Source organism: Pecten maximus, chromosome 14 (genome assembly GCF_902652985.1).
Source record: "Pecten maximus chromosome 14, xPecMax1.1, whole genome shotgun sequence".
Classification (NCBI taxonomy): Eukaryota; Metazoa; Mollusca; class Bivalvia; order Pectinida; family Pectinidae; genus Pecten; species Pecten maximus.
The window spans coordinates 8,615,268-8,637,957 of NC_047028.1; the positions used below are offsets into that span (position 1 = coordinate 8,615,268).

The following is a 22,690-nucleotide window of genomic DNA, read 5'->3' on the forward strand; positions in this document are numbered from 1 at the left end:
TGACATCTTTCGTGTGCCAATATTTAAATTCCAGTTAAAATGACTCCTATCAAATGAGGCTTTGACAAAAATTACTTCCACTTTTAAACGACTTCCATGAAAATTATTCCTTGACATTCTCTGTGATTACTAAGCCATACACCATTGGAATTGCATCTGTCTATTAAAACATGCACCAGCCTGCCGTCTGGGCTCCACACGATTCAGGCTAGTCATCCACAGCCAGCTCTGTAGCTCTGCCTCCGGATAGAAGTAGTTCGGCATTATGAAGCATTTCGTTTTATGTGCTTGTCCAATCCAACACCAATAACAAGCTGAGGATGGAACTGTGTCACGTGTAATACAAACACTGGTTAGGGGAGACAACTCTAATTAGTAATCAGCTTCTCCTGTTACACTCAAGTGTACTTGGATGCGGTGGATACACAAGATTATTAAGATATTAGTTTGAGATTTTGTGTTTAAATAAAGTGTTAGTCTGGAATTGGAGAAAGCATTATGAAGATAGAGACATAGCTGTTTAACTTTTATTGGCATGTACAGATCGAGCCAATTCCTTTGTGTGTTGACCACGCGATAGAAACTCTAGCCAAACGCCACTTGACTTGTCATGACAATAGATTTGTTTATTAAATTGTAGCGGAACTATCTAGGTGATTTTTATCATCCTTCCAATTTGATGTGTGTGGAATCCCCAGAGCAATGCGATTAAGAGTCATAAAAAGAGGCATGATGTGATTTTCGTCTCTGGGTTCCCCAGGTAGTGTAATGTAATAAATTGTTCACCTATTCATTCATACTGCTATTTTCGTTAAAGTTTTCCTAGAAAGCCATGTGTGATAAGCTGAACTGCTAGTAAAACTCGATAGCCTATCAGGCTATGAAAGAGCACTACAAGTTTGACATAATGTGATCCTACTCTTCGTGCCACTGCTAATTAAGGATACAGAGCAAGTCAACGGAATTTTTTTTTTGAAAACTTCTTTTACTTTAATAGAAATGATATGTGATTATTTACTGAGCCAAGGATGGATGTGATTGAAGCACTATGATCTGTGTTTGAAGGATTGAAGGTGTGTAGCAGGCTATGGCAGTGATTTCACTGCCAACAACAACAGTACAAAGTGTTTGTTATTGAGCCGTGATTGGATTTTTGCTATAGAAAGGATCAAAGGTTTTTGTGATGATTATATAACTATGAGGCTACCTAGTGAGTTGTTGGATAGTGTCCTGTATATGTGTGTCTGTCTACTCGATAAGGCTCTGTGGTGTCAGCTTTACCTGCGAAACACGGTACTGTAACCGCTGGAGGAGAAAAAATGACGGCACATCCTGAAATTGGTCCACAGGGAGTTGTGTGTGTGATGATTAACTTGACTAGTGGGTTAATACTGAAGTAACTTACGTGTGTATTGCTGTACTACATTCACACTTCTTATACTGTAAGTTGTGACAATTCAAGCCTGACTGTTATTCAATTGTGTTTAATGACTCGTATAAAGAACAATTAAATGTGAGAGGTTGTTGTTGTTTACTGTGTGGTGCTGAGTCGGAGATATAATGGTAAAGGCATAAATCAAACATTCAGGTGTATTTAAACTTCTTCACTGAACTCAACATCATCTGCCATTTTTAGCTAAGCAACAACCTGTTCAGTTTTACTTATAAATCAGCACCTTTATGTATTTGTATGATTGGAAGTATAGTGGTACATTTTTGATTATCATTAGTCTGTGCATGCTGAAGAAACAGTATAAGCATCACACAGCTCTGGGGTCACACCACTAATTAAACATCGGACAAGAAACCTGGCTGGCTGTACCTGACTGATGTCCCACCTAGTATGTATTGGACAAGCAACCTGCCTTGGTCTGTCATCTCATTTAACAAAAACTAATCTGGAAAATGCTTCAAAATACAGTTGACTAATTTCATATCAACATAGACATTTCCTGTGGAGTGTGCATTGGTATGAGGCTTTGATTGTCTACAGTTCAGGACTATTATAGGTCAGCTTAGGTCAACGTTCACAAGGTCACATGCCAATGAATTCAGGAAGTTTATTATGGAATGCTAATATTTGTGTGAAAGTTTTCAATGAAACTACAAAATAAATGTTTCATGAAAGAAATCAAAAAAGAAAATGGTAAGAAACATGATATGTATTGTGGTGAAATGTTGACTGCGCGGACAGGTGATATAAATATGATTCCAGAGGCCAAAGGTCAAGGTTATCTGCGTGCCATGTTTTCGTGGTGGCAGTTTCGTTCTCGTCATAAAGGAAGATCTGTGAGTTTCAAGAAATACGTGGATACTATCTTGTATGATGAGGATTGCCTTATATCCATGTTGGTAAGTTCAAGTTTTGTTACCATGGTAACCATGACAACCCTTTCTTTATTCTTTATTCACCTTGATGATGTCAATTTTGAACACAGCATGTAACATAATAGTGATGACATATGGTGATAAGGTATGACAATGTATAGTGATGACTTTATAGTGATAAGGTATGACAGTGTATAGTGATGTCTTTATAGTGAGAAGGTTTGACAGTGTATAGTGATGACTTTATAGTGAGAAGGTTTGACAATGTATAGTGATGACTTTATAGTGAGAAGGTTTGACAATGTATAGTGATGTCTTTATAGTGAGAAGGTATGACAGCGATAGTGATGACTTTATAGTGAGAAGGTATCACAGTGTATATTGATGACTTTATAGTGAGAAGGTTTGACAATGTATACTGATGACTTTATAGTGAGAAGGTATGACAGTGTATAGTGATGACTTTATAGTGAGAAGGTTTGACAATGTATAGTGATGACTTTATAGTGAGAAGGTTTGACAGTGTATAGTGATGACTTTATAGTGAGAAGGTATGACAATGTATAGTGATGTCTTTATGGTGAGAAGGTATGACAATGTATAGTGATGACTTTATAGTGAGAAGGTATGACAGTGTATAGTGATGACTTTATAGTGAGAAGGTATGACAGTGTATAGTGATGACTTTATAGTGAGAAGGTATGACAATGTATACTGATGACTTTATAGTGAGAAGGTATGACAGTGTATAGTGATGACTTTATAGTGAGAAGGTATGACAGTGTATAGTGATGACTTTATAGTGAGAAGGTTTGACAGTGTATAGTGATGACTTTATAGTGAGAAGGTTTGACAGTGTATAGTGATGACTTAGTGAGAAGGTTTGACAGTGTATAGTGATGACTTTATAGTGAGAAGGTATGACAGTGTATAGTGATGACTTTATAGTGAGGTTTGGCAGTGTATAGTGATGACTGTATGGTGATAAGGTATGACAATGTATAGTGATGACTTAGTGAGAAGGTTTGACAGTGTATAGTGATGACTTAGTGAGAAGGTTTGACAGTGTATAGTGATGACTTGATGGTGAGAAGGTTTGACAATGTATAGTGATGACTTGATGGTGAGAAGGTATGACAGTGTATAGTGATGACTTTATGGTGAGAAGGTATGACAGTGTATAGTGATGACTTTATGGTGAGAAGGTATGACAGTGTATAGTGATGACTTTATGGTGAGAAGGTATGACAGTGTATAGTGATGACTTTATGGTGAGAAGGTATGACAGTGTATAGTGATGACTTTATAGTGAGAAGGTTTGACAGTGTATATTGATGACTTTATAGTGAGAAGGTATGACAGTGTATAGTGATGACTTGATAGTGAGAAGGTATGACAGTGTATAGTGATGACTTTATAGTGAGAAGGTTTGACAGTGTATAGTGATGACTTTATAGTGAGAAGGTTTGACAGTGTATAGTGATGACTTTATAGTGAGGTTTGACAGTGTATAGTGATGACTTTATAGTGAGGTTTGACAGTGTATAGTGATGACTTTATGGTGATAAGGTATGACAATGTATAGTGATGACTTAGTGAGAAGGTTTGACAGTGTATAGTGATGACTTTATAGTGAGAAGGTTTGACAGTGTATAGTGATGACTTTATAGTGAGAAGGTATGACAATGTATAGTGATGACTTTATAGTGAGAAGGTTTGACAATGTATAGTGATGACTTTATAGTGAGAAGGTATGACAGTGTATAGTGATGACTTTATAGTGAGAAGGTTTTACAGTGTATAGTGATGACTTTATGGTGAGAAGGTTTGACAATGTATAGTGATGACTTTATAGTGAGAAGGTATGACAGTGTATAGTGATGACTTTATAGTGAGAAGGTATGACAGTGTATAGTGATGACTTTATAGTGAGAAGGTATGACAGTGTATAGTGATGACTTTATAGTGAGAAGGTTTGACAGTGTATAGTGATGACTTTATAGTGAGAAGGTATGACAATGTATAGTGATGACTTTATGGTGAGAAGGTATGGCAATGTATAATGATGACTTTATAGTGAGAAGGTATGACAGTGTATAGTGATGACTTTATAGTGAGAAGGTATGACAATGTATAGTGATGACTTTATGGTGAGAAGGTATGGCAATGTATAATAATGACTTTATAGTGAGAAGGTATGACAATGTATAGTGATGACTTTATAGTGATAAGGTATGACAATGTATAGTGATGTCTTTATGGTGAGAAGGTATGACAGTGTATAGTGATGACTTTATGGTGAGAAGGTTTGACAATGTATAGTGATGACTTTATAGTGAGAAGGTATGACAATGTAAAGTGATGACTTTATAGTGAGAAGGTTTGACAATGTATAGTGATGACTTTATGGTGATAAGGTATGACAGTGTATAGTGATGACTTTATGGTGAGAAGGTTTGACAGTATATAGTGATGACTTTATGGTGAGAAGGTATGACAGTGTATAGTGATGACTTTATGGTGAGAAGGTTTGACAGTGTATAGTGATGACTTTATGGTGAGAAGGTATGACAATGTATAGTGATGACTTTATAGTGAGAAGGTTTGACAGTGTATAGTGATGACTTTATAGTGAGAAGGTATGACAGTGTATAGTGATGACTTTATAGTGAGAAGGTATGACAGTGTATAGTGATGACTTTATAGTGAGAAGGTTTGACAGTGTATAGTGATGACTTTATAGTGAGAAGGTTTGACAGTGTATAGTGATGACTTTATAGTGAGACGGTATGACAGTGTATAGTGATGACTTTATAGTGAGAAGGTATGACAATGTATAGTGATGACTTTATGGGAATGTTTAAGATTCAGTTTTATATGACACTGTGGCATAGTTTGCCTGTGTGATATAATGACAGCTCCTGCTTTCCAAATATAGCTACTTACTCTTGGTTTACAGCAGTTTTAGGTATTAAATGAAGATTTGGTTACCCTGGTAACTTAAGTAAATAATGGTTGTTTTATTCTTGACACAATATTGAATAGAGTTAAATCCCCTGGTTGTTATTAAATTTTGCATAAATGTTGGTTTGGCTGGAAAACAAAACAGTAAAGGCTTTCTGTGGGTATAGCTCTAACTAGTGTTGACCAACTTACTCCAGGATAGAAAGTTGGAGATACAGTAGATCTACACCCATAATGCCTCAAACTGGTTGAGCCAGACTCTTGTGACATTTGTTATATACCAAAGTTCAACCTGCTGACTGTTACGTCAATAAAGAACGTAATTGTACTGAAGTATGTCCTTCTAGGACCCATATGTTAGTGCCAGGCAATATAGCCCACATATCTGTCAATACCTCTTAACTCTTCCCTTGCTTTCTTAATGCTCCCTAATATGGACATGACCTTGTCGTTGCCCTCTGTACATAATATTGATCATTGGACCTGCTACATGACATTGATGTGGTCCTGTCTTCATGGCATTGGTGTGGTCCTGTCTTCATGGCATTGGTGTGGTCCTGTGTACATGACATTGATGTGGTCCTGTGTACATGACATTGATGTGGTCCTGTCTTCATGACATTGATGTGGTCCTGTGTACATGACATTGATGTGGTCCTGTGTACATGACATTGATGTGGTCCTGTCATCATGGCATTGATGTGGTCCTGTGTACATGACATTGATGTGGTCCAGTCTACATGACATTGATGTTGTCCTGTGTACATGACATTGATGTAGTCCTGTGAACATGACATTGATGTAGTCCTGTCTTCATGACATTGATATAGTCCTGTGTACATGACATTGATGTGGTCCTGTGTACATGACATTGATGTGGTCCAGTGAACATGACATTGATGTTGTCCTGTGTACATGACATTGATGTGGTCCAGTGAACATGACATTGATGTGGTCCAGTGTACATGACATTGATGTGGTCCTATGTTCATGACATTGATGTGGTCCTGTGTACATGACATTGATGTGGTCCTGTGTACATGACATTGATGTGGTCCTGTGTACATGACATTGATGTGGTCCAGTGAACATGACATTGATGTTGTCCTGTGTACATGACATTGATGTGGTCCAGTGAACATGACATTGATGTGGTCCAGTGTACATGACATTGATGTGGTCCTATGTTCATGACATTGATGTGGTCCTGTGTACATGACATTGATGTAGTCCTGTGTGCATGACATTGATGTGGTCCTGTGTACATGACATTGATGTGGTCCTGTGTACATGACATTGATGTGGTCCTGTGTTCATGACATTGATGTGGTCCTGTGTACATGACATTGATGTGGTCCTGTCTTCATGACATTGATGTGGTCCTGTGTACATGACATTGATGTGGTCCTGTGTACATGACATTGATGTGGTCCTATGTTCATGACATTGATGTGGTCCAATGTTCATGACATTGATGTGGTCCAATGTTCATGACATTGATGTGGTCCTGTGTACATGACATTGATGTGGTCCTGTGTACATGACATTGATGTGGTCCTATGTTCATGACATTAATGTGGTCCTATGTACATGACATTGATGTGGTCCTGTGTACATGATATTGATGTGGTCCTGTCTTCATGACATTGATGTTGTCCTGTGTGCATGACATTGATGTGGTCCTGTGTACATGACATTGATGTGGTCCTGTGTACATGACATTGATGTGGTCCTGTGTACATGACATTGATGTGGTCCTGTGTACATGACATTGATGTGGCCCTGTCTTCATGACACTGATGTGGTCCTATGTACATGACATTGATGTGGTCCTGTGTACATGATATTGATGTGGTCCTGTCTTCATGACATTGATGTTGTCCTGTGTGCATGACATTGATGTGGTCCTGTGTACATGACATTGATGTGGTCCTGTGTACATGACATTGATGTGGTCCTATCTTCATGACATTGATGTGGTCCTGTGTACATGACATTGATGTGGTCCTGTCTTCATGACATTGATGTGGTCCTGTGTACATGACATTGATGTGGTCCTGTGTACATGACACTGATGTAGTCCTGTGTACATGATATTGATGTGGTCCTGTCTTCATGACATTGATGTAGTCCTGTGTACATGACACTGATGTGGTCCTGTGTTCATGACATTGATGTGGTCCTGTGTTCATGACATTGATGTGGTCCTGTGTACATGACATTGATGTTGTCCTGTGTACATGACATTGATGTGGTCCTGTGTACATGACATTGATGTGGTCCTGTCTTCATGACATTGATGTGGTCCTGTCTTCATGACATTGATGTGGTCCTGAGTGCATGATATTGATGTGGTCCTATGTTCATGACATTGATGTGGTCCTGTGTACATGACATTGATGTAGTCCTGTGTACATGATATTGATGTGGTCCTGTCTTCATGACATTGATGTAGTCCTGTGTACATGACATTGATGTGGTCCTGTGTACATGACATTGATGTGGTCCTGTGTACATGACATTGATGTGGTCCAGTGTACATGACATTGATGTGGTCCTGTGTACATGACATTGATGTGGTCCTGTGTTCATGGCATTGATGTGGTCCTGTCTTCATGACACTGATGTGGTCCTGTGTGCATGACATTGATGTAGTCCTGTCTTCATGACATTGATGTGGTCCTGTCTTCATGACATTGATGTGATCCTGTCTTCATGACATTGATGTGGTCCTGTCTTCATGACATTGATGTGGTCCAGTGTACATGACATTGATGTAGTCCTGTGTACATGACATTGATGTGGTCCTGTCTTCATGACATTGATGTGGTCCTGTGTACATGACATTGATGTGGTCCTGTGTGCATGACATTGATGTGGTCCTATCTTCATGACATTGATGTGGTCCTGTGTACATGACATTAATGTTGTCATGTCTTCATGACATTGATGTTGTCCTGTGTACATGACATTAATGTGGTCCTGTGTACATGACATTGATGTGGTCCTGTCTTCATGACACTGATGTGGTCCTGTGTACATGACATTGATGTGGTCCTGTGTACATGACATTGATGTGGTCCTGTGTACATGACATTGATGTGGTCCTGTGTACATGACATTGATGTAGTCCTGTGTACATGACATTGATGTGGTCCTGTCTTCATGACATTGATGTGGTCCTGTCTTCATGACATTGATGTGGTCCTGTCTTCATGACATTGATGTGGTCCTGTGTACATGACATTGATGTGGTCCTGTCTTCATGACATTGATATGGTCCTGTGTACATGACATTGATGTGATCCTGTGTACATGACATTGATGTGGTCCTGTGTACATGACATTGATGTGATCCTGTGTACATGACATTGATGTGGTCCTGTGTACATGACATTGATGTGGTCCTGTGTGCATGACATTGATGTGGTCCTGTGTACATGACATTGATGTGGTCCTATGTTCATGACGTTAATGTTGTCCTGTCTTCATGACATTGATGTGGTCCTGTGTACATGACATTGATGTGGTCCTGTGTACATGACATTGATGTGGTCCTGTGTACATGACATTGATGTGGTCCTGTCTTCATGACATTGATGTGGTCCTGTGTACATTACATTAATGTTGTCCTGTCTTCATGACATTGATGTGGTCCTGTCTTCATGACATTGATGTGGTCCTGTGTACATGACATTGATGTGGTCCTGTGTACATGACATTGATGTGGTCCTGTGTACATGACATTGATGTGGTCCTGTGTACATGACATTGATGTGGTCCTGTGTACATGACATTATGTGGCCCTGTCTACATGATGATGATGATGCTTTGTCCACGTGATGTTGATAAATTATAAGATATAAATTTTATTCATTTTACATCAATTGCAAAACAAGTTATATCAACTTATCTTAATCTCGCTTATTGGCCCGGATGGAAACTTATGATTAACTGTTAGTTTGGGAGGAAATTATTTTTATTGTGACATTGGAAAGTCACCTCATTGGTTAATTATGATGCTCACCTGTTGAATATACAGTCAAACTTGTAATAGCGGACACCCTTATATAGCGGACACCTGTTCATAACGGACACTTCCAGGAATCCCCAATGAAAATCACTATATAAATATCATGTATATAGCGGACACCTTCCTAATGCGGACAGCGGACACTTATTTTTGTCCGTAAAGTTGTTCAAAATTCCGTATAACGGACACGTGAAACCATAGCCGTGTTGATATTTGTGTGTAAAACGTTTCAAAATAACAAGCAAAGCCTTAATTACTCAACTCCCCTGGCAGCAATGCTAACTTAGGAAGCCACTTCATCAGTCACTAATTGTCCTGTTACCTGTAAGTTGCTGTAACAATGGGCAGTAATTACAAGAGAGTGACCGATCGCCATCGGCAGAGGTGTTTGTTTAATCAACCGGTGACAGCTAAGCTTAGCCATTCAACCATAGCCTAGACAACAAGAATGGTCAGGGGGTAATTAAATCATTATCAAGACCAACAAAAGAGGGACAAAGCAATGGTTATGTCTGTCATAATTGTTTTACTTACAAAATACACCGTATGCAAATCTGACAGGACAGGCACATGGTTGTCAGCCCCCATTTTCTCACACTCGGAACTCCTCGGAATATGACTACGTAACCTATTAAGAACAGCCGAAGAGTTCCGAGTGTCTTTGTATACACTATACTAATTTACTGAACCAGAAAACGGTATTTATTAAATTAAATCCCTACATGGATTTCAGAAAATATGTCTCAAAATAAATGCTTAGGGATTATAATTATCAGAGGAAAATGCACTTTCATTTATAAAGAGTTAATGTTGTAATAGAAAAGATATTTCAAACATATTTATTTTCCAAAACATTGAGGATTAATGAAAATTGTTTTACTATGATAAGAATTACCTTTACTTTTTTGACTATGTTGAGTATTTGTCTGAATAGATATTCAGTATAGTATGATATTGTGAAGATTGGTTTAAAAACTATAGGCTTAATATAAATTATTAAAAATATCAACTTCAATTTTTGTGTCAGATGAATGATTGAAAATTAATTAAGCATTTATCTTTAATTATTTGTCTTTTATTCATTTGTTTAAGTGTTTAAATATAATAAATCAGGAGACATATAGTGTACTATAAACAGACTTTGGTTTGTTTCTTCGTTTATAAGGGACATAACTCGTTGAACCTCTATATAAAGGACACCTCTCTATAAAGGACACTTTTGTCTTGTCCCTTAGGTGTCCTTTATAGACAGGTTCGACTGTAATACTTCTGATTAATTCTTGCATCATTTCCAAGAAATACCAGAATGGCCATGCTGGTCGAGCTGGACAAAGTGATTATGAGGTCAAACCTAGGTCGTTTCAGCAGCAGAGATTCCGATAGCAATAAATAGTTTGCTTGGTTTAAAGCAGTCAGTACTGAAATACTTTTATATGTAACATGAATGTATGATTCAACAAATCACTGAAACCGATAAGGTAGGCCCATTCATAAGTGAAATACAATAAATTAAATAAGACAATTTTCTTCTAAAGAAAGGTGTCAAAGATCAAATATCTAATCATGATCCAGATGAATTGAAATATGGCGAAAAAATGCATTAAATAGAACAAATGACCTTGAAAATATGGGACAAAAATTGTGGGATTGTAATTTGCGGGAATCTTGCAGAGAATCGCGATGTGGCATGGTTTATCAGAAAATGTGATGGACATATCAAACCCCAAGATTCATCGATCTAAGAATTCATTGAGCTTTGAAAAAGTAATTCTGCATCCTCCAGCAGAGCGTTAACACAAAAACAATCATTTCAAAGTCAATTAAATTCCTGAAAATGACATGATGATCATCAGTAAAACATCCAGGAAGATACAAAAACAAGGTGTCTTATTTCCTGCCATTTTATATTTATATACTACTTGCTGGACTCCTTTATTTCGATCTGTCATACACAACACCTGTGAGTGGCCTTGGCACTTGGATTACATGGTGTTGATGTGATCACTTTAATATGACATTGATGTGGTTGTGGTCTACATATCAATGTGATGAAAATAAATGTTTCTCTTTAATTTACATCATTAAAAAAACAACTTATTAAAGGCATTTAGGAGATAAAATGGGACACAATTCTGATCAACCTTCTTACATTTTGTTAATGATGCAAGAGATTGCCATCATTTTTCTTATTTTAGTTTGGCCTTGATGAAATAATAAATATTCATAGAAAGGAAATGAAATTTTGCTATTTAAATGAATCCATGTAAAAATTGGTTAATTTTCTTCTGTGGGCATTTTTGAGAGGATTTTCTGTCTGGTAAGATGCTGTTACCATATACTTGGCCTATCTTGTGATGCAGAGCGTCTGGTCGGCTCATAGCAGACCAATTATAGCAGTATGACTGGAGCCCCCAATATGGAATCTGCCAAATACGGACTTATAGTGGACCGTTTATTACTGGTAACGGTGACATACGATGAAACCTATTACCGTACTACATGTAGAGGGCCAAGTAAGCTGAGTATAAGATGACCCCTTGGACATTTGATTGTAACACAACGATCCTTTATAGTGATCCATTTCTCCTCACATCCCTCCTCACATCCCTCCTCACATCCCTCCTTACATCCCTCCTCACCTTACATCCCTCACATCCCTCCTCACATCCCTCCTTACATCCCTCCTCACATCCCTCCTCACATCCGATTTATTGTTGTTGTTTAAATGCACATCTTTAGTTGATATGAAAAGTTTTCCTCGAACACAAAAGTAGAATATAATCCTACCTCATTACAAAAAGTTTTGAGATTTTATCGCCTATAAAAAGAAAGAAAAAAAGGTGTCAAGGTTGGAGAATCTGCCTTTTTTGTTTGTTTGACTCAAGATAATTTCATTTGGGGAAAGTCGTCTTTCTGACCGATCTGTTTGTATGAAGGTATGGCTGTTATGTTTGTATGAAGGTATGACTGTATGTTTGTATGAATGTATGACTGTTCTGTTTGTATGAAGGTATGGCTGTTATATTTGTATGAAGGTATGACTGTTCTGTTTGTATGAAGGTATGACCGATTTGTTTGTATGAATGTATGACTGTTCTGTATGTATGAAGGTATAACTGTTCTGTTTGTATGAATGTATGACTGTTCTGTTTGTATGAAGGTATGACTGTTCTGTTTGTATGAATGTATGGCCGATTTGTTTGTATGAATGTATGACTGTTCTGTATGTATGAAGGTATAACTGTTCTGTTTGTATGAATGTATGACTGTTCTGTTTGTATGAAGGTATGACTGTTCTGTTTGTATGAATGTATGACCGATTTGTTTGTATGAATGTATGACTGTTCTATTTGTATGAAGGTATGACCGATCTGTTTGTATGAAGGTATGAACGTTCTATTTGTATGAAGGTATAACTGTTCTGTTTGTATGAAGGTATGGCTGTTATATTTGTATGAAGGTATGACTGGTCTGTTTGTATGAAGGTATAACTGTTCTGTTTGTATGAATGTATGACTGTTCTGTATGTATGAAGGTATAACTGATCTGTTTGTATGAAGGTATAACTGTTCTGTTTGTATGAAGGTATAACCGATCTGTTTGTATGAAGGTATGACTGTTTATGTTTGTATGAAGGTATGACCGATCTGTTTGTATGAAGGTATGACTGTTATGTTTGTATGAAGGGATGAACGTTCTGTTTGTATGAAGGTATGAACGTTCTGTTTGTATGAAGGTATGAACGTTCTGTTTGTAACAAGGTATGACTGTTATGTTTGTATGAATGTATGGCTTATCAGTTTGTTATAAGTATGTGTGAGTATTTTGCTTGGAGACGACAGTACCTAGAACTGTATAGCTGGACCATCACTATTATGTGTATTTTAACGGATCAGGACGACTTAACTATTGATAGTGTATCACCAAATCCATATAGGGATGAGAGTATTCCCTGATCTAATTAACGTTGACTAAGATATTGTTCCCCGCCTGCTGCTCAGATGTATGAGAACTCAGGGGGCTGGAGCTCCATCAGTATTCATTACTCCATAGGGGAAGTTAGTCAACAATTGTTGGCTACTAGATAGTGATATGGCAGTGTGATGGTTGTGTGACATTTGGCAGTTGATTCTGAGGACCTCAGTAAAGTTACATTGTCTCCTTAAATTGGCCTCCGATGTGTGTGTGTCATGTTTGTGCACGGGATCACCCGCATTCCCAACTGCACAATAAACATGTATCTGATGTATGCATTGTGCTGTAAATTCCCTGATGGGTACCTTTCTCGACTATATATAAGACGAACGTGTTTCAAAGTCTAGATATGATATTGATTCTCTCTGCCATTTATACAATCAAACTTTATAATTACAAATTCGTAAATCTTTAACCTGCCTTTAATTTACTTTCCTGGTTGAGAAGTGTATAACCACTAGACAAAGCAGTAATGAGCTCGCAGTTCAGTTGCACCACTTTTTGAAATTTTGTTCAGATGTGTTCAGAAGGCAATCATTTGCGATAGTAATTGTGAAAAGAAAAGCATTGACTATCTCTCTTTGTCTGATTTACAGCCGAATAATAACATTTTCTTCTTGGAGTTTAACTCTTGGTTTACTTCCTATGTAATTGTCTTTCCCTGTACCCAGCTACAAAGTAATATTCCAGAGTTATGTTATTATAATTTTAAATTAAAAGTTTGTGATCTATCTGAACTGTTACGTCTATGTATTATTGATTAGTAAAGTCAATTCTTTTGCTTAAAAATCATTTAAAGAGCTCTGTGTTGTTTCCAGTTTTAATGTTTAACTGAATAAACTCACTGAAATCGATAACTGTAAAATTTTAAAAGATATTGTAAAAAGAAAATGAACTGTAACATGCAAAGACTTATAGCAATTCAATAAAAGTTGAGAAACTAATGATGGTACCCTCCACAAGAGGAGTTAATATACCTACCAAAAAGATGTAGTCATCTTACACTTAGTTGTACATCTGCTCTCTCTTTTTGGATCTATTTTGATGACATTGATTTCCCCTTTTCCTATGTTTGGAGACAGAATCTTGTCTGGAGAGCTCTTCCAACAGTTTTTATCCGAACATCTTGAAACTTATAATCTCAGCAAACACATACACTGAAGTTTGTAACTATTGCTTGCTGTTTTGATCTGATATTTCCTCCCGTTCGGTATTGGGTAATAGGTGTTTGGGGGCAGAATTGGAATCAGGATAGATGGGGGAGTGGTCAGCCGTTGTCCTTGTGACAGTTCCTGTTTCATTAACTTACATAAAAGTTCTCCACATTTGAATCCTTTATTAAAAAAAACCCCAGATACCTAGGAAAGTTGGGAACAAGTATAATTGATATGAAAACCAGCCAAAGCTGATAAATACATAACAATGCATGATTGATTAAAAATAAATAAAAAAAATTGGGAAACAACAGAAAGGTAGCAAAATATTCACAAAAATATAAAAATAATTGGTGTTATTAAACTAAGGCAAACCAAACCATTGACAGCATGCCACCTTATTGAAATAAATTTCACATTTCAGTTGTATATAATGGTGTATTAAAAAAAAAAGTTGGCAATCCACCTTTATATGTACTGTAGACTGTTATTTATAGTAATGTAAGACAATGAGCTGCCAAATGTGGAGACTATTAAATTTCACCATGAGGGTGAAGTGTGTTTAGTGGTACATGAGACCTGTAGAGAAAGCAGTTTTTTACCCGGGAGACATGTACTGCTAAAAGGTCTGAGGATATGATGACTTCCTCTTCCATGTTCAATATGTCAAAAACTATACAGATCATTTGATCAGTATTTCATTATAAAACAAATTCTGGTCATATTACAAGTCAAGTGCTGGCCAGTGCATGTATTCGGAGTATTGGGGATGAGACATCAGGTTTAGATAAATGTTTTTGTAAGTATTCCCATACCAAAAAAAGGTACAAAAAAGTTATACTTTTTTAGGTACAAAAAAGTTATAACTTTTGATGCTAGATTGGAACCATGTTTAAACAGCGGTTCCAATCTAGTACTAAAAAGTTATAACTTTTGATAACTTTTCTGTACCTAAAAAAAGTTATAACTTTTATTAGGTACAAAAAAGGTATAAAAAAGGTACAAAAAAGGTATAAAAAAGTTACATTTCACACAAAAATAGGTATAATTTAGGTACTATAAAGTTAAAAAAAAGTTATAACTTTTTCTAGGTACTAAAAAGGTACAGAAAAGGTATGAAAAAGGTACAAAAAAGTTATAACTTTTTCTAGGTACTAAAAAGGTACAGAAAAGGTATGAAAAAGGTACAAAAAAGTTATAACTTTTTCTAGGTACTAAAAAGTTAAAAAAAAGTTATAACTTTTTCTAGGTACTAAAAAGTTACAAAAAAGGTACTAAAAAGGTACAGAAAAGGTATAAAAAAGGTACAAAAAAAGTTATAACTTTTTCTAGGTACTAAAAAGTTAAAAAAAAGGTACTAAAAAGGTATGAAAAAGGTACTGAAAAGGTACAAAAAAGGTATAGAAAAGTTACAGAAAAAGTATGGAAAAGGTACAGAAAAATATAAAAAGATTTTGCTTCAGAATGTTTTTTTATCCAGAAATATACTTATTAAATACATGTCTTCTAGACCAATGAATTACTATTCATAAAAACATCACGGAAATCTCCTTTCACTTTGCACATTTTCTTGAAAGACTAACAAAAGCACTATTTTTCGTCCTCATGGAAAGCTTTATTTCGAATAACAGATTCCTTCCATGGATGAACGCAGCAGTCATGTACTATTACACTGTCATACTCCTGCTCCTGTACAAGGCATTATCCACTATGTTTCTTTAGTATATATTATAACTTCCGTTTAATGTAAACATAAAACCAACATGTCATCAAGAATTAAGTATTTTTACTGCATAACACAGCACTCTAACTGGACTGTTATTAATACACATTGTATTGTATACTATATAAAATGTGTTAGCTGTTTGAGGCATTGTTACACAGGAAAGAAAAAAGTCTGAAATAATGTAAATGTTCCTCTTCTGGGATCCTTTCCTTGAGATTTGACTGACAATACTGCAAGAACACTGATTTTTCCAGGAGCTGATCAGGGTTCTTCTTGGGATTGACACTCTATAGTCCATCAAAAAGAAAAGAAAACAAAACAGTTAGTGATCTATTTACATATTGTAACTCTGGTTTCGGTGTAATAACTTAATAACTAGGACAGGCTGAGAATTAATTGGGTTATTATAATTTATTAACTAGAACACTGAAAATTTAAAGGACCCCATCAATTTCATCATGAGGCAATAAATAATATATATCTCCCATAATCATCAAGAACCCATCTGCCTAAATCACCGAGTAATATTGGTTGGAATTATATTGAAACAAAATCTGACCTTGGCCTTTGACCAAGTGACCTTGACCTTTGGTCAGTTGACTCCATGCATTATTATAATGTTTAATTCTGACCAACTTTGCTTTAGCCTTGGAACAAAATATTTAATCAGTGAAAAAACGCAAAATTTGACCTTGACCTTGTCAGTTTACACCTAGTTTAATTCCAACTAAATTTGCTTCATCATGCCAAAACAAAATATTGATGAAAAGAAAAAAAAATTACGTTGACCTTTCAATCTAATGACCTTCATGAGCTTTGACCCTGGGTTTTGACATAATTTTGTGAACTGTACCTGGCCCATTTCGTGTAAATTTGTCAATAAATTCTAGAATTATTAGACAGCAGCAAAATTAGAGGGCTGGGAGACAGAGGTAATTACTATAGGCTAACAAACACAACTTATCATGTCAAATCAAAAAGAAGATACCCCCAGAGATATCATGTAATTGTATGATTATTATATACAGTCAAACTTCGATGTTTCGAAGTTCAAGGGACTAACAGAAAAACTTCGAAACAGCGGGACTTCGAATTATTCATGGTTGACAATAGATCGATGTTTTCTTGATAATGACCATATATGTTAACGTTACATGTCCTTGGTGTCTTCGTTATGATCGTCGCCTGCCAGGCTCAAAAGTTAATTTATACCTCAAACACAACAAAATAAAAATACTTTTCATTAATTATACCTAAGCATTTTATTAATTAAACAAACTATGTATCGGTTACAAAACACTTATATCGCGGTTTAACAGATAAAGCAAATCGTTAGGCTTTTCTGTTAAAGACACGTGCGGTTACGTTATGTGCATATAAATACGGAATGCCGATCGGTCGGAGAATGCATGATTGAATGACAAATAATCGATTTACTTGGATATTTATGTATAAGTTTGCAATGTGACACTTATGAGTGAAGACATCGCTAATTGTTTGTGTTTAAAATTGGTCCGTTTGTTTTATAGTTCCGTAAAATTTACTCACCGACCGCTGATTTCAATGGCGGCGAAGATTATCAGAGACGACTACCGAAATGTTTTACCGGAGTGATTAAATGTCATAGCTTCTAAATACACCTTTTATCTAGCTTCTAAATACACCTTTTATCTATCAATTTGGTCTGATTATTAATTAACCCCATGATCGGGAGTGACAACACACGTTATCGTTATCCCTATTGTCAGTCAGGGCATCTAGGGGAGAAGTGTGAAATCTTGCCGCGGGGGTCACGACCAACACCTGTCCAGTGGTCAGTACAGGTAAACTTTAGTTCGAATCATGAGATGTCAATTACCTATGACATCATAGCTAACGGGCCATGAAAAAAGTTCGATACATCGAAAACTTCGATTTATAAAAATTCGAATCATGCATAGGTTCGTTAGTAGCGTTATATAGTGAGGAAATTCGGGACCAAGCAATAAGTTCGATACAGCGAGAAATTCGAATCAACGAAGTTCGAATCATCGAGGTTTGACTGTAAATATCAATTTTATATACCTGGTATATCATATATACAAGACTGTTCTTTAGCCTAAGAAGGAAGAGAAAAGTGATTCCCAAATAAGGAATCACTTTTCTCTTCTTCTAGATCTTATTAATTTGAAAGCAGAAGCCTAAAATGTTTCTTTTGAATAAGATCCATAAATAACTTTCTGAGAAACTTCAAAATTATAAAATTCAAAATGACAGCCTGTAAGCCATCTTGCATTGCATACAAGCTAATATATTGGGGGCGGGGATGATCAACTTAAAAGGGAAACTGATGGTGAAAGTAATCAATGTGTGTTAATTCAGCAATAAAACATTTTAAATGAATTCACATAAAATAAAAGAAGAAAGATTCTTCTCAAATTTTCCAATGGTCTATGTATAATAAATAAAATGTGCTAAAATTGTATATAGATTTTACTTTGTAGATCTATTTTAAATACTTTGACAAATTTTCAATTAGGACTTTATTTTATTGGATTTCCTTGAAATTTCACGCACACAACAAGTAACAATCCCTCTCATTTCTATATATATTTAATTTACCGTAGCCGATTCCGTAGATATTAATTGCGTGTTAATTACATTTAAAAAAAATAGTGTTGTGCGTATAATTAGGAATAAAGAACAAAATGTTCATACTTACCATAAATTATGGTGCATATATTCGTCTATTTCAGTAAAAAATAGTAACAAATGTACGGGAAAACATGAAAAAAATTATCAGGTAAAATAGCTGACGAATTATTGCCTACACCCCAATATATAGGCCTAGTGTATCGAATTTCAAGAAAATCCATTGAAAAACGAAGTATATTATATATACTTTGGGACGTTCATACCAAACGCCATAAACGAAAAACGTGTATGGCCACATATATGTGTGAATCCATTTTAAATATATCATAATATTGACCCTGAATGTGAAGGTGAAGGATTAAAAAATAATCACTTGGCAAGCAAATTAAACTTACGATTGAAAGATGCAACATTTATAAATCGGCTGTGCGTAGGGGGCGGGTGGTCCGAGGATCATGAATGCTGGTGAATTTAGTCCTGAAACATGAAGTATTTCATATGAACATATTCACTCAATGTTGTTTAATGTATGACGATCGCGAGAGCGACAAAATCTGCGATTCGAAGACAAATAAGAACATAACTTACCCTGATTTCTTGTTGTCCGATAATTCAGTGTTTGCCGGTGAAAGGGGTATCATAAGTCGCCAAAAGCTAGACGAAATTTGATATTCTGTTCCCAGTTTGTCGATTGTATTCCGTGAGTGGGGAAATTAAATGTCGCCAATATATACTGTATATATAACGTGATTTTGTTCTAGGCCTAAGCTTTCATCACGTTTCCGTAAACAAACAAAATGGCCGCCACTTGTAATACAAATCTCCCGCTAAACTGAAGGGAGCGCCGCCTGGCGGTGGGTATACATGTGTACAGTAGGGCCAAGTGACCGAAGAAGAAAAATGTCGAATAAAGTTATTAGGCCGCCTACGATATCATGAGAAATCCTATCGATATTATTATATATATATATTTTAGTTGTTGTTATATATTTTTATTTAATTATTATTATGATTACTGCAACATCGTACTCTTTCACAGTGCACATGATGGCACACATGCATAAGTGTCTGTACAGAGAAACTAACGTGTCATATGTTCGGTTATATTCTTGATACCGATAATATTGTGCACAGGTGAGATACCCAGGTAAACTGGCCAATGCAACAAATCATAGGCAGTCAGGCATGACAACGATGTAACTAATTAATTAACGCCCCAGGACACCGCTATGTCAGCAGGTGAACTGGACACTCCTCAGGTACACAGGTATTTACAAAATTCAATGAGTTCGGTACAGTAGACTGCCGCTAATTACATTCTAATTGATGCCCCGAGGATGAGGTCTTCGGTGATCAGCTTGTGTCTGACGGGGTCGGTTAACTTTTGGTACGTCGTCCCACTTTTCGTGAGGTAGCCTACACACATGATGTGCACGTTTCAGTAACAGCACTAGGCTACTGTAATGCTACGAGATCAATTCTCCTGCAGATGTCCTTTGTGAATAATCTGACGATCTGGCTTATAGATATATGACCAATTGATTGTTTTGTTTAATGTGTTCACTGACAAAACATCGTGTGCGCTGTTTTCAGATTAAAATGTTTATTGCAATTTACGTCATATCGAGATCATAAAAACGCTTTACTTATATAGAGTTAAATCAAAGCGTCTGAGAGTTTGGACGATCAAAATGACACAAGTGTTACACACGTGTGTTTGTTTACCACTGGAGTTTGTGTCCAATGCGGCATAATTGTGCATGCTACTACAAGATTTAATGTCAAAAGCGCAAACATCCAGAAAATATGCGATGTACTGACAAAGACCATGCTATATTAATCCCATTGGGATGAATGAAGCTTGGGTTTTCCGGAAAATATTTTTGTGGGTGAGCGACCCATCGTCCCACGTGAAGTAAATTATATCATCATGTTCTATGTACGTACGTTTATGAACGTCTGTGTTGGGATTAACGAACTGCTTATCTTTTATAACAACTGAGTTTGTTCATGTCGTGACTTATCAATGCTAAGTTGTAATTATTCACGTCCTCTGAGCAATGATTGGTCCACTGAGATAAAAAGATAAACTTTAAAAAAAAAACCGCCCCCCCCCCCCCCCCCCAAAAAAAAAACGCATTTCAAGGGTGTGAATATTGTACTAAAAATGCAATAAATTAAAAGTGAATACCTTTTTAGCCCACCATCATCAGATGGTGGGCTATTCAAATCGCCCTGCGTCCGTGGTCCGTGGTCCGTCCGTCCCTCCGTCCGTCCGTAAACAATTCTTGTTATCGCTATTTCTGAGAAAGTACTGAAGGGATCTTTCTCAAATTTCATATGTAGGTTCTCCTTGGTGCCTAGTTATGCATATTGCATTTTGGGACCGATCGGATTACAACATGGCCGACAGGCAGCCATCTTGGATTTTGTCAATTGAAGTTTGTTATCGCTATTTCTGAGAAAGTACTAAAGGGATCTTTTTCAAATTTCATATGTAGGTTCCCCTTGGTGCCTAGTTATGCATATTGCATTTTGGGACCGATCGGGAAACAACATGGCTGACAGGCAGCCATCTTGGATTTTGACAATTGAAGTTTGTTATCGCTATTTCTGAGAAAGAACTGAAGGGATCTTTCTCAAATTTCATATTAAGGTTCCCCTTGGTGCCTAGTTATGCATATTACATTTTGGGACCGATCGGAAAACAACATGGCCGACAGGCAGCCATCTTGTATTTTGACAATTGAAGTTTGGTATCGCTATTTCTGAGAAAGTACTGAAGGGATCTTTCTCAAATTTCATATGTAGGTTCCCCTTGGTGCCTTGTTATGCATATTGCATTTTGGGACCGATCACCAAATAACATGGCCGACAGGCAGCCATCTTGGATTTTAACAATTGAAGTTTGTTATCGCTTTTTCTGAGGAAGTACTGAAGAGATCTTTCTCAAATTTCATATGTAGGTTCCCCTTGGTGCTTAGTTATGCATATCGTATTTTGGAACCGATCAGAAAACAACATGGCCGACAGGCAGCCATCTTGGATTTTGACAATTGAAGTTTGTTATCGCTATTTCTGAGAAAGTACTAAAGGGATCTTTCTCAAATTTCATATGTAGGTTCCCCTTGGTGCCTAGTTATGCATATTGCATTTTGGAACCGATTGGAAAACAAGATGGCTGACAGGCAGCCATCTTGGATTTTGACAATTGAAGTTTGGTATCGAGATTTCTCAGAAAGAACTGAAGGAATCTTTCTCAATTTTCATATGTAGGTTCTCCTTGGTCCGTCGTATTGCATTTTTGGACCAATCTGAAAACATTGTCGACAGACAACCATTATAGCCAAATCTCAAATTTCATATATAAGTTTCCCTTGTTTAAAAAGCACTGGAGGGATGTTTCTCAATTTATACAGATTAGTAAGAGGAAGGGAAAAAAAGAGAAAAGATCAATCTAACATGGAACCTATGAAGATCATTCAATGGTGGGCGCCAAGATCCCTCTAGGATCTCTTGTTTAATTTTAAATCTATATGTATGTTATTTATCAAAATATTTTTGATGCCTCTCTGGAATGAAAAATTTATCTATGCATGGACAATTCAACACACATTTCGGATTCCAATCACCTGTTACCTAGCTTACCTGTCGTTGAGGTCTTCTAAAGGCGATTCGCCTCTCTGACCCATCACAAATTCCCTACAGTTCACTGATAATTGTATTTTAATCAATTGTATGTACATTATTAAATTAAGATTTCCATTTAAATGGGGATTGAGCTTATATTGATTGAATTACCTGTAATAGAATTTCACTGTCACTGTCTTGTATAATTATTTGTGATTACATTTACAGTAATTATTAGGTGTCATA

General features: G+C 36.5%; 1 protein-coding gene and 1 long non-coding RNA gene across 8 annotated transcripts in view; one reads left to right on the forward strand and one right to left on the reverse strand.

Annotated features, from left to right (window-relative positions):
- Positions 1 to 22,690, forward strand: part of LOC117342022 (disks large homolog 2-like) — a 264,368-nt gene that overhangs the window by 50,084 nt on the left and 191,594 nt on the right. Inside the window, exon 1 of one of the 6 annotated variants that reach the window (XM_033903976.1) lies at positions 2,161 to 2,352. The exons of the other annotated variants lie outside the window; for them this stretch is intronic. Within the exon in view, the coding sequence (XP_033759867.1) occupies positions 2,161 to 2,352 (192 nt within the window). Of the gene's footprint in view, positions 1 to 2,160; positions 2,353 to 22,690 lie in introns of those variants that run through there. 6 annotated transcript variants of the gene reach the window in all.
- LOC117342025 lies at positions 16,048 to 19,661 on the reverse strand. 2 transcript variants are annotated; one of them, XR_004535738.1, is made up of 3 exons: positions 19,403 to 19,661; positions 19,210 to 19,291; positions 16,048 to 16,467 (listed from the first exon to the last, which is right to left on the reverse strand). It is a non-coding gene; the product is annotated as an uncharacterized LOC117342025 (long non-coding RNA). The 2 variants fall into 2 exon arrangements; XR_004535737.1 differs by having other exon boundaries at positions 19,210 to 19,403.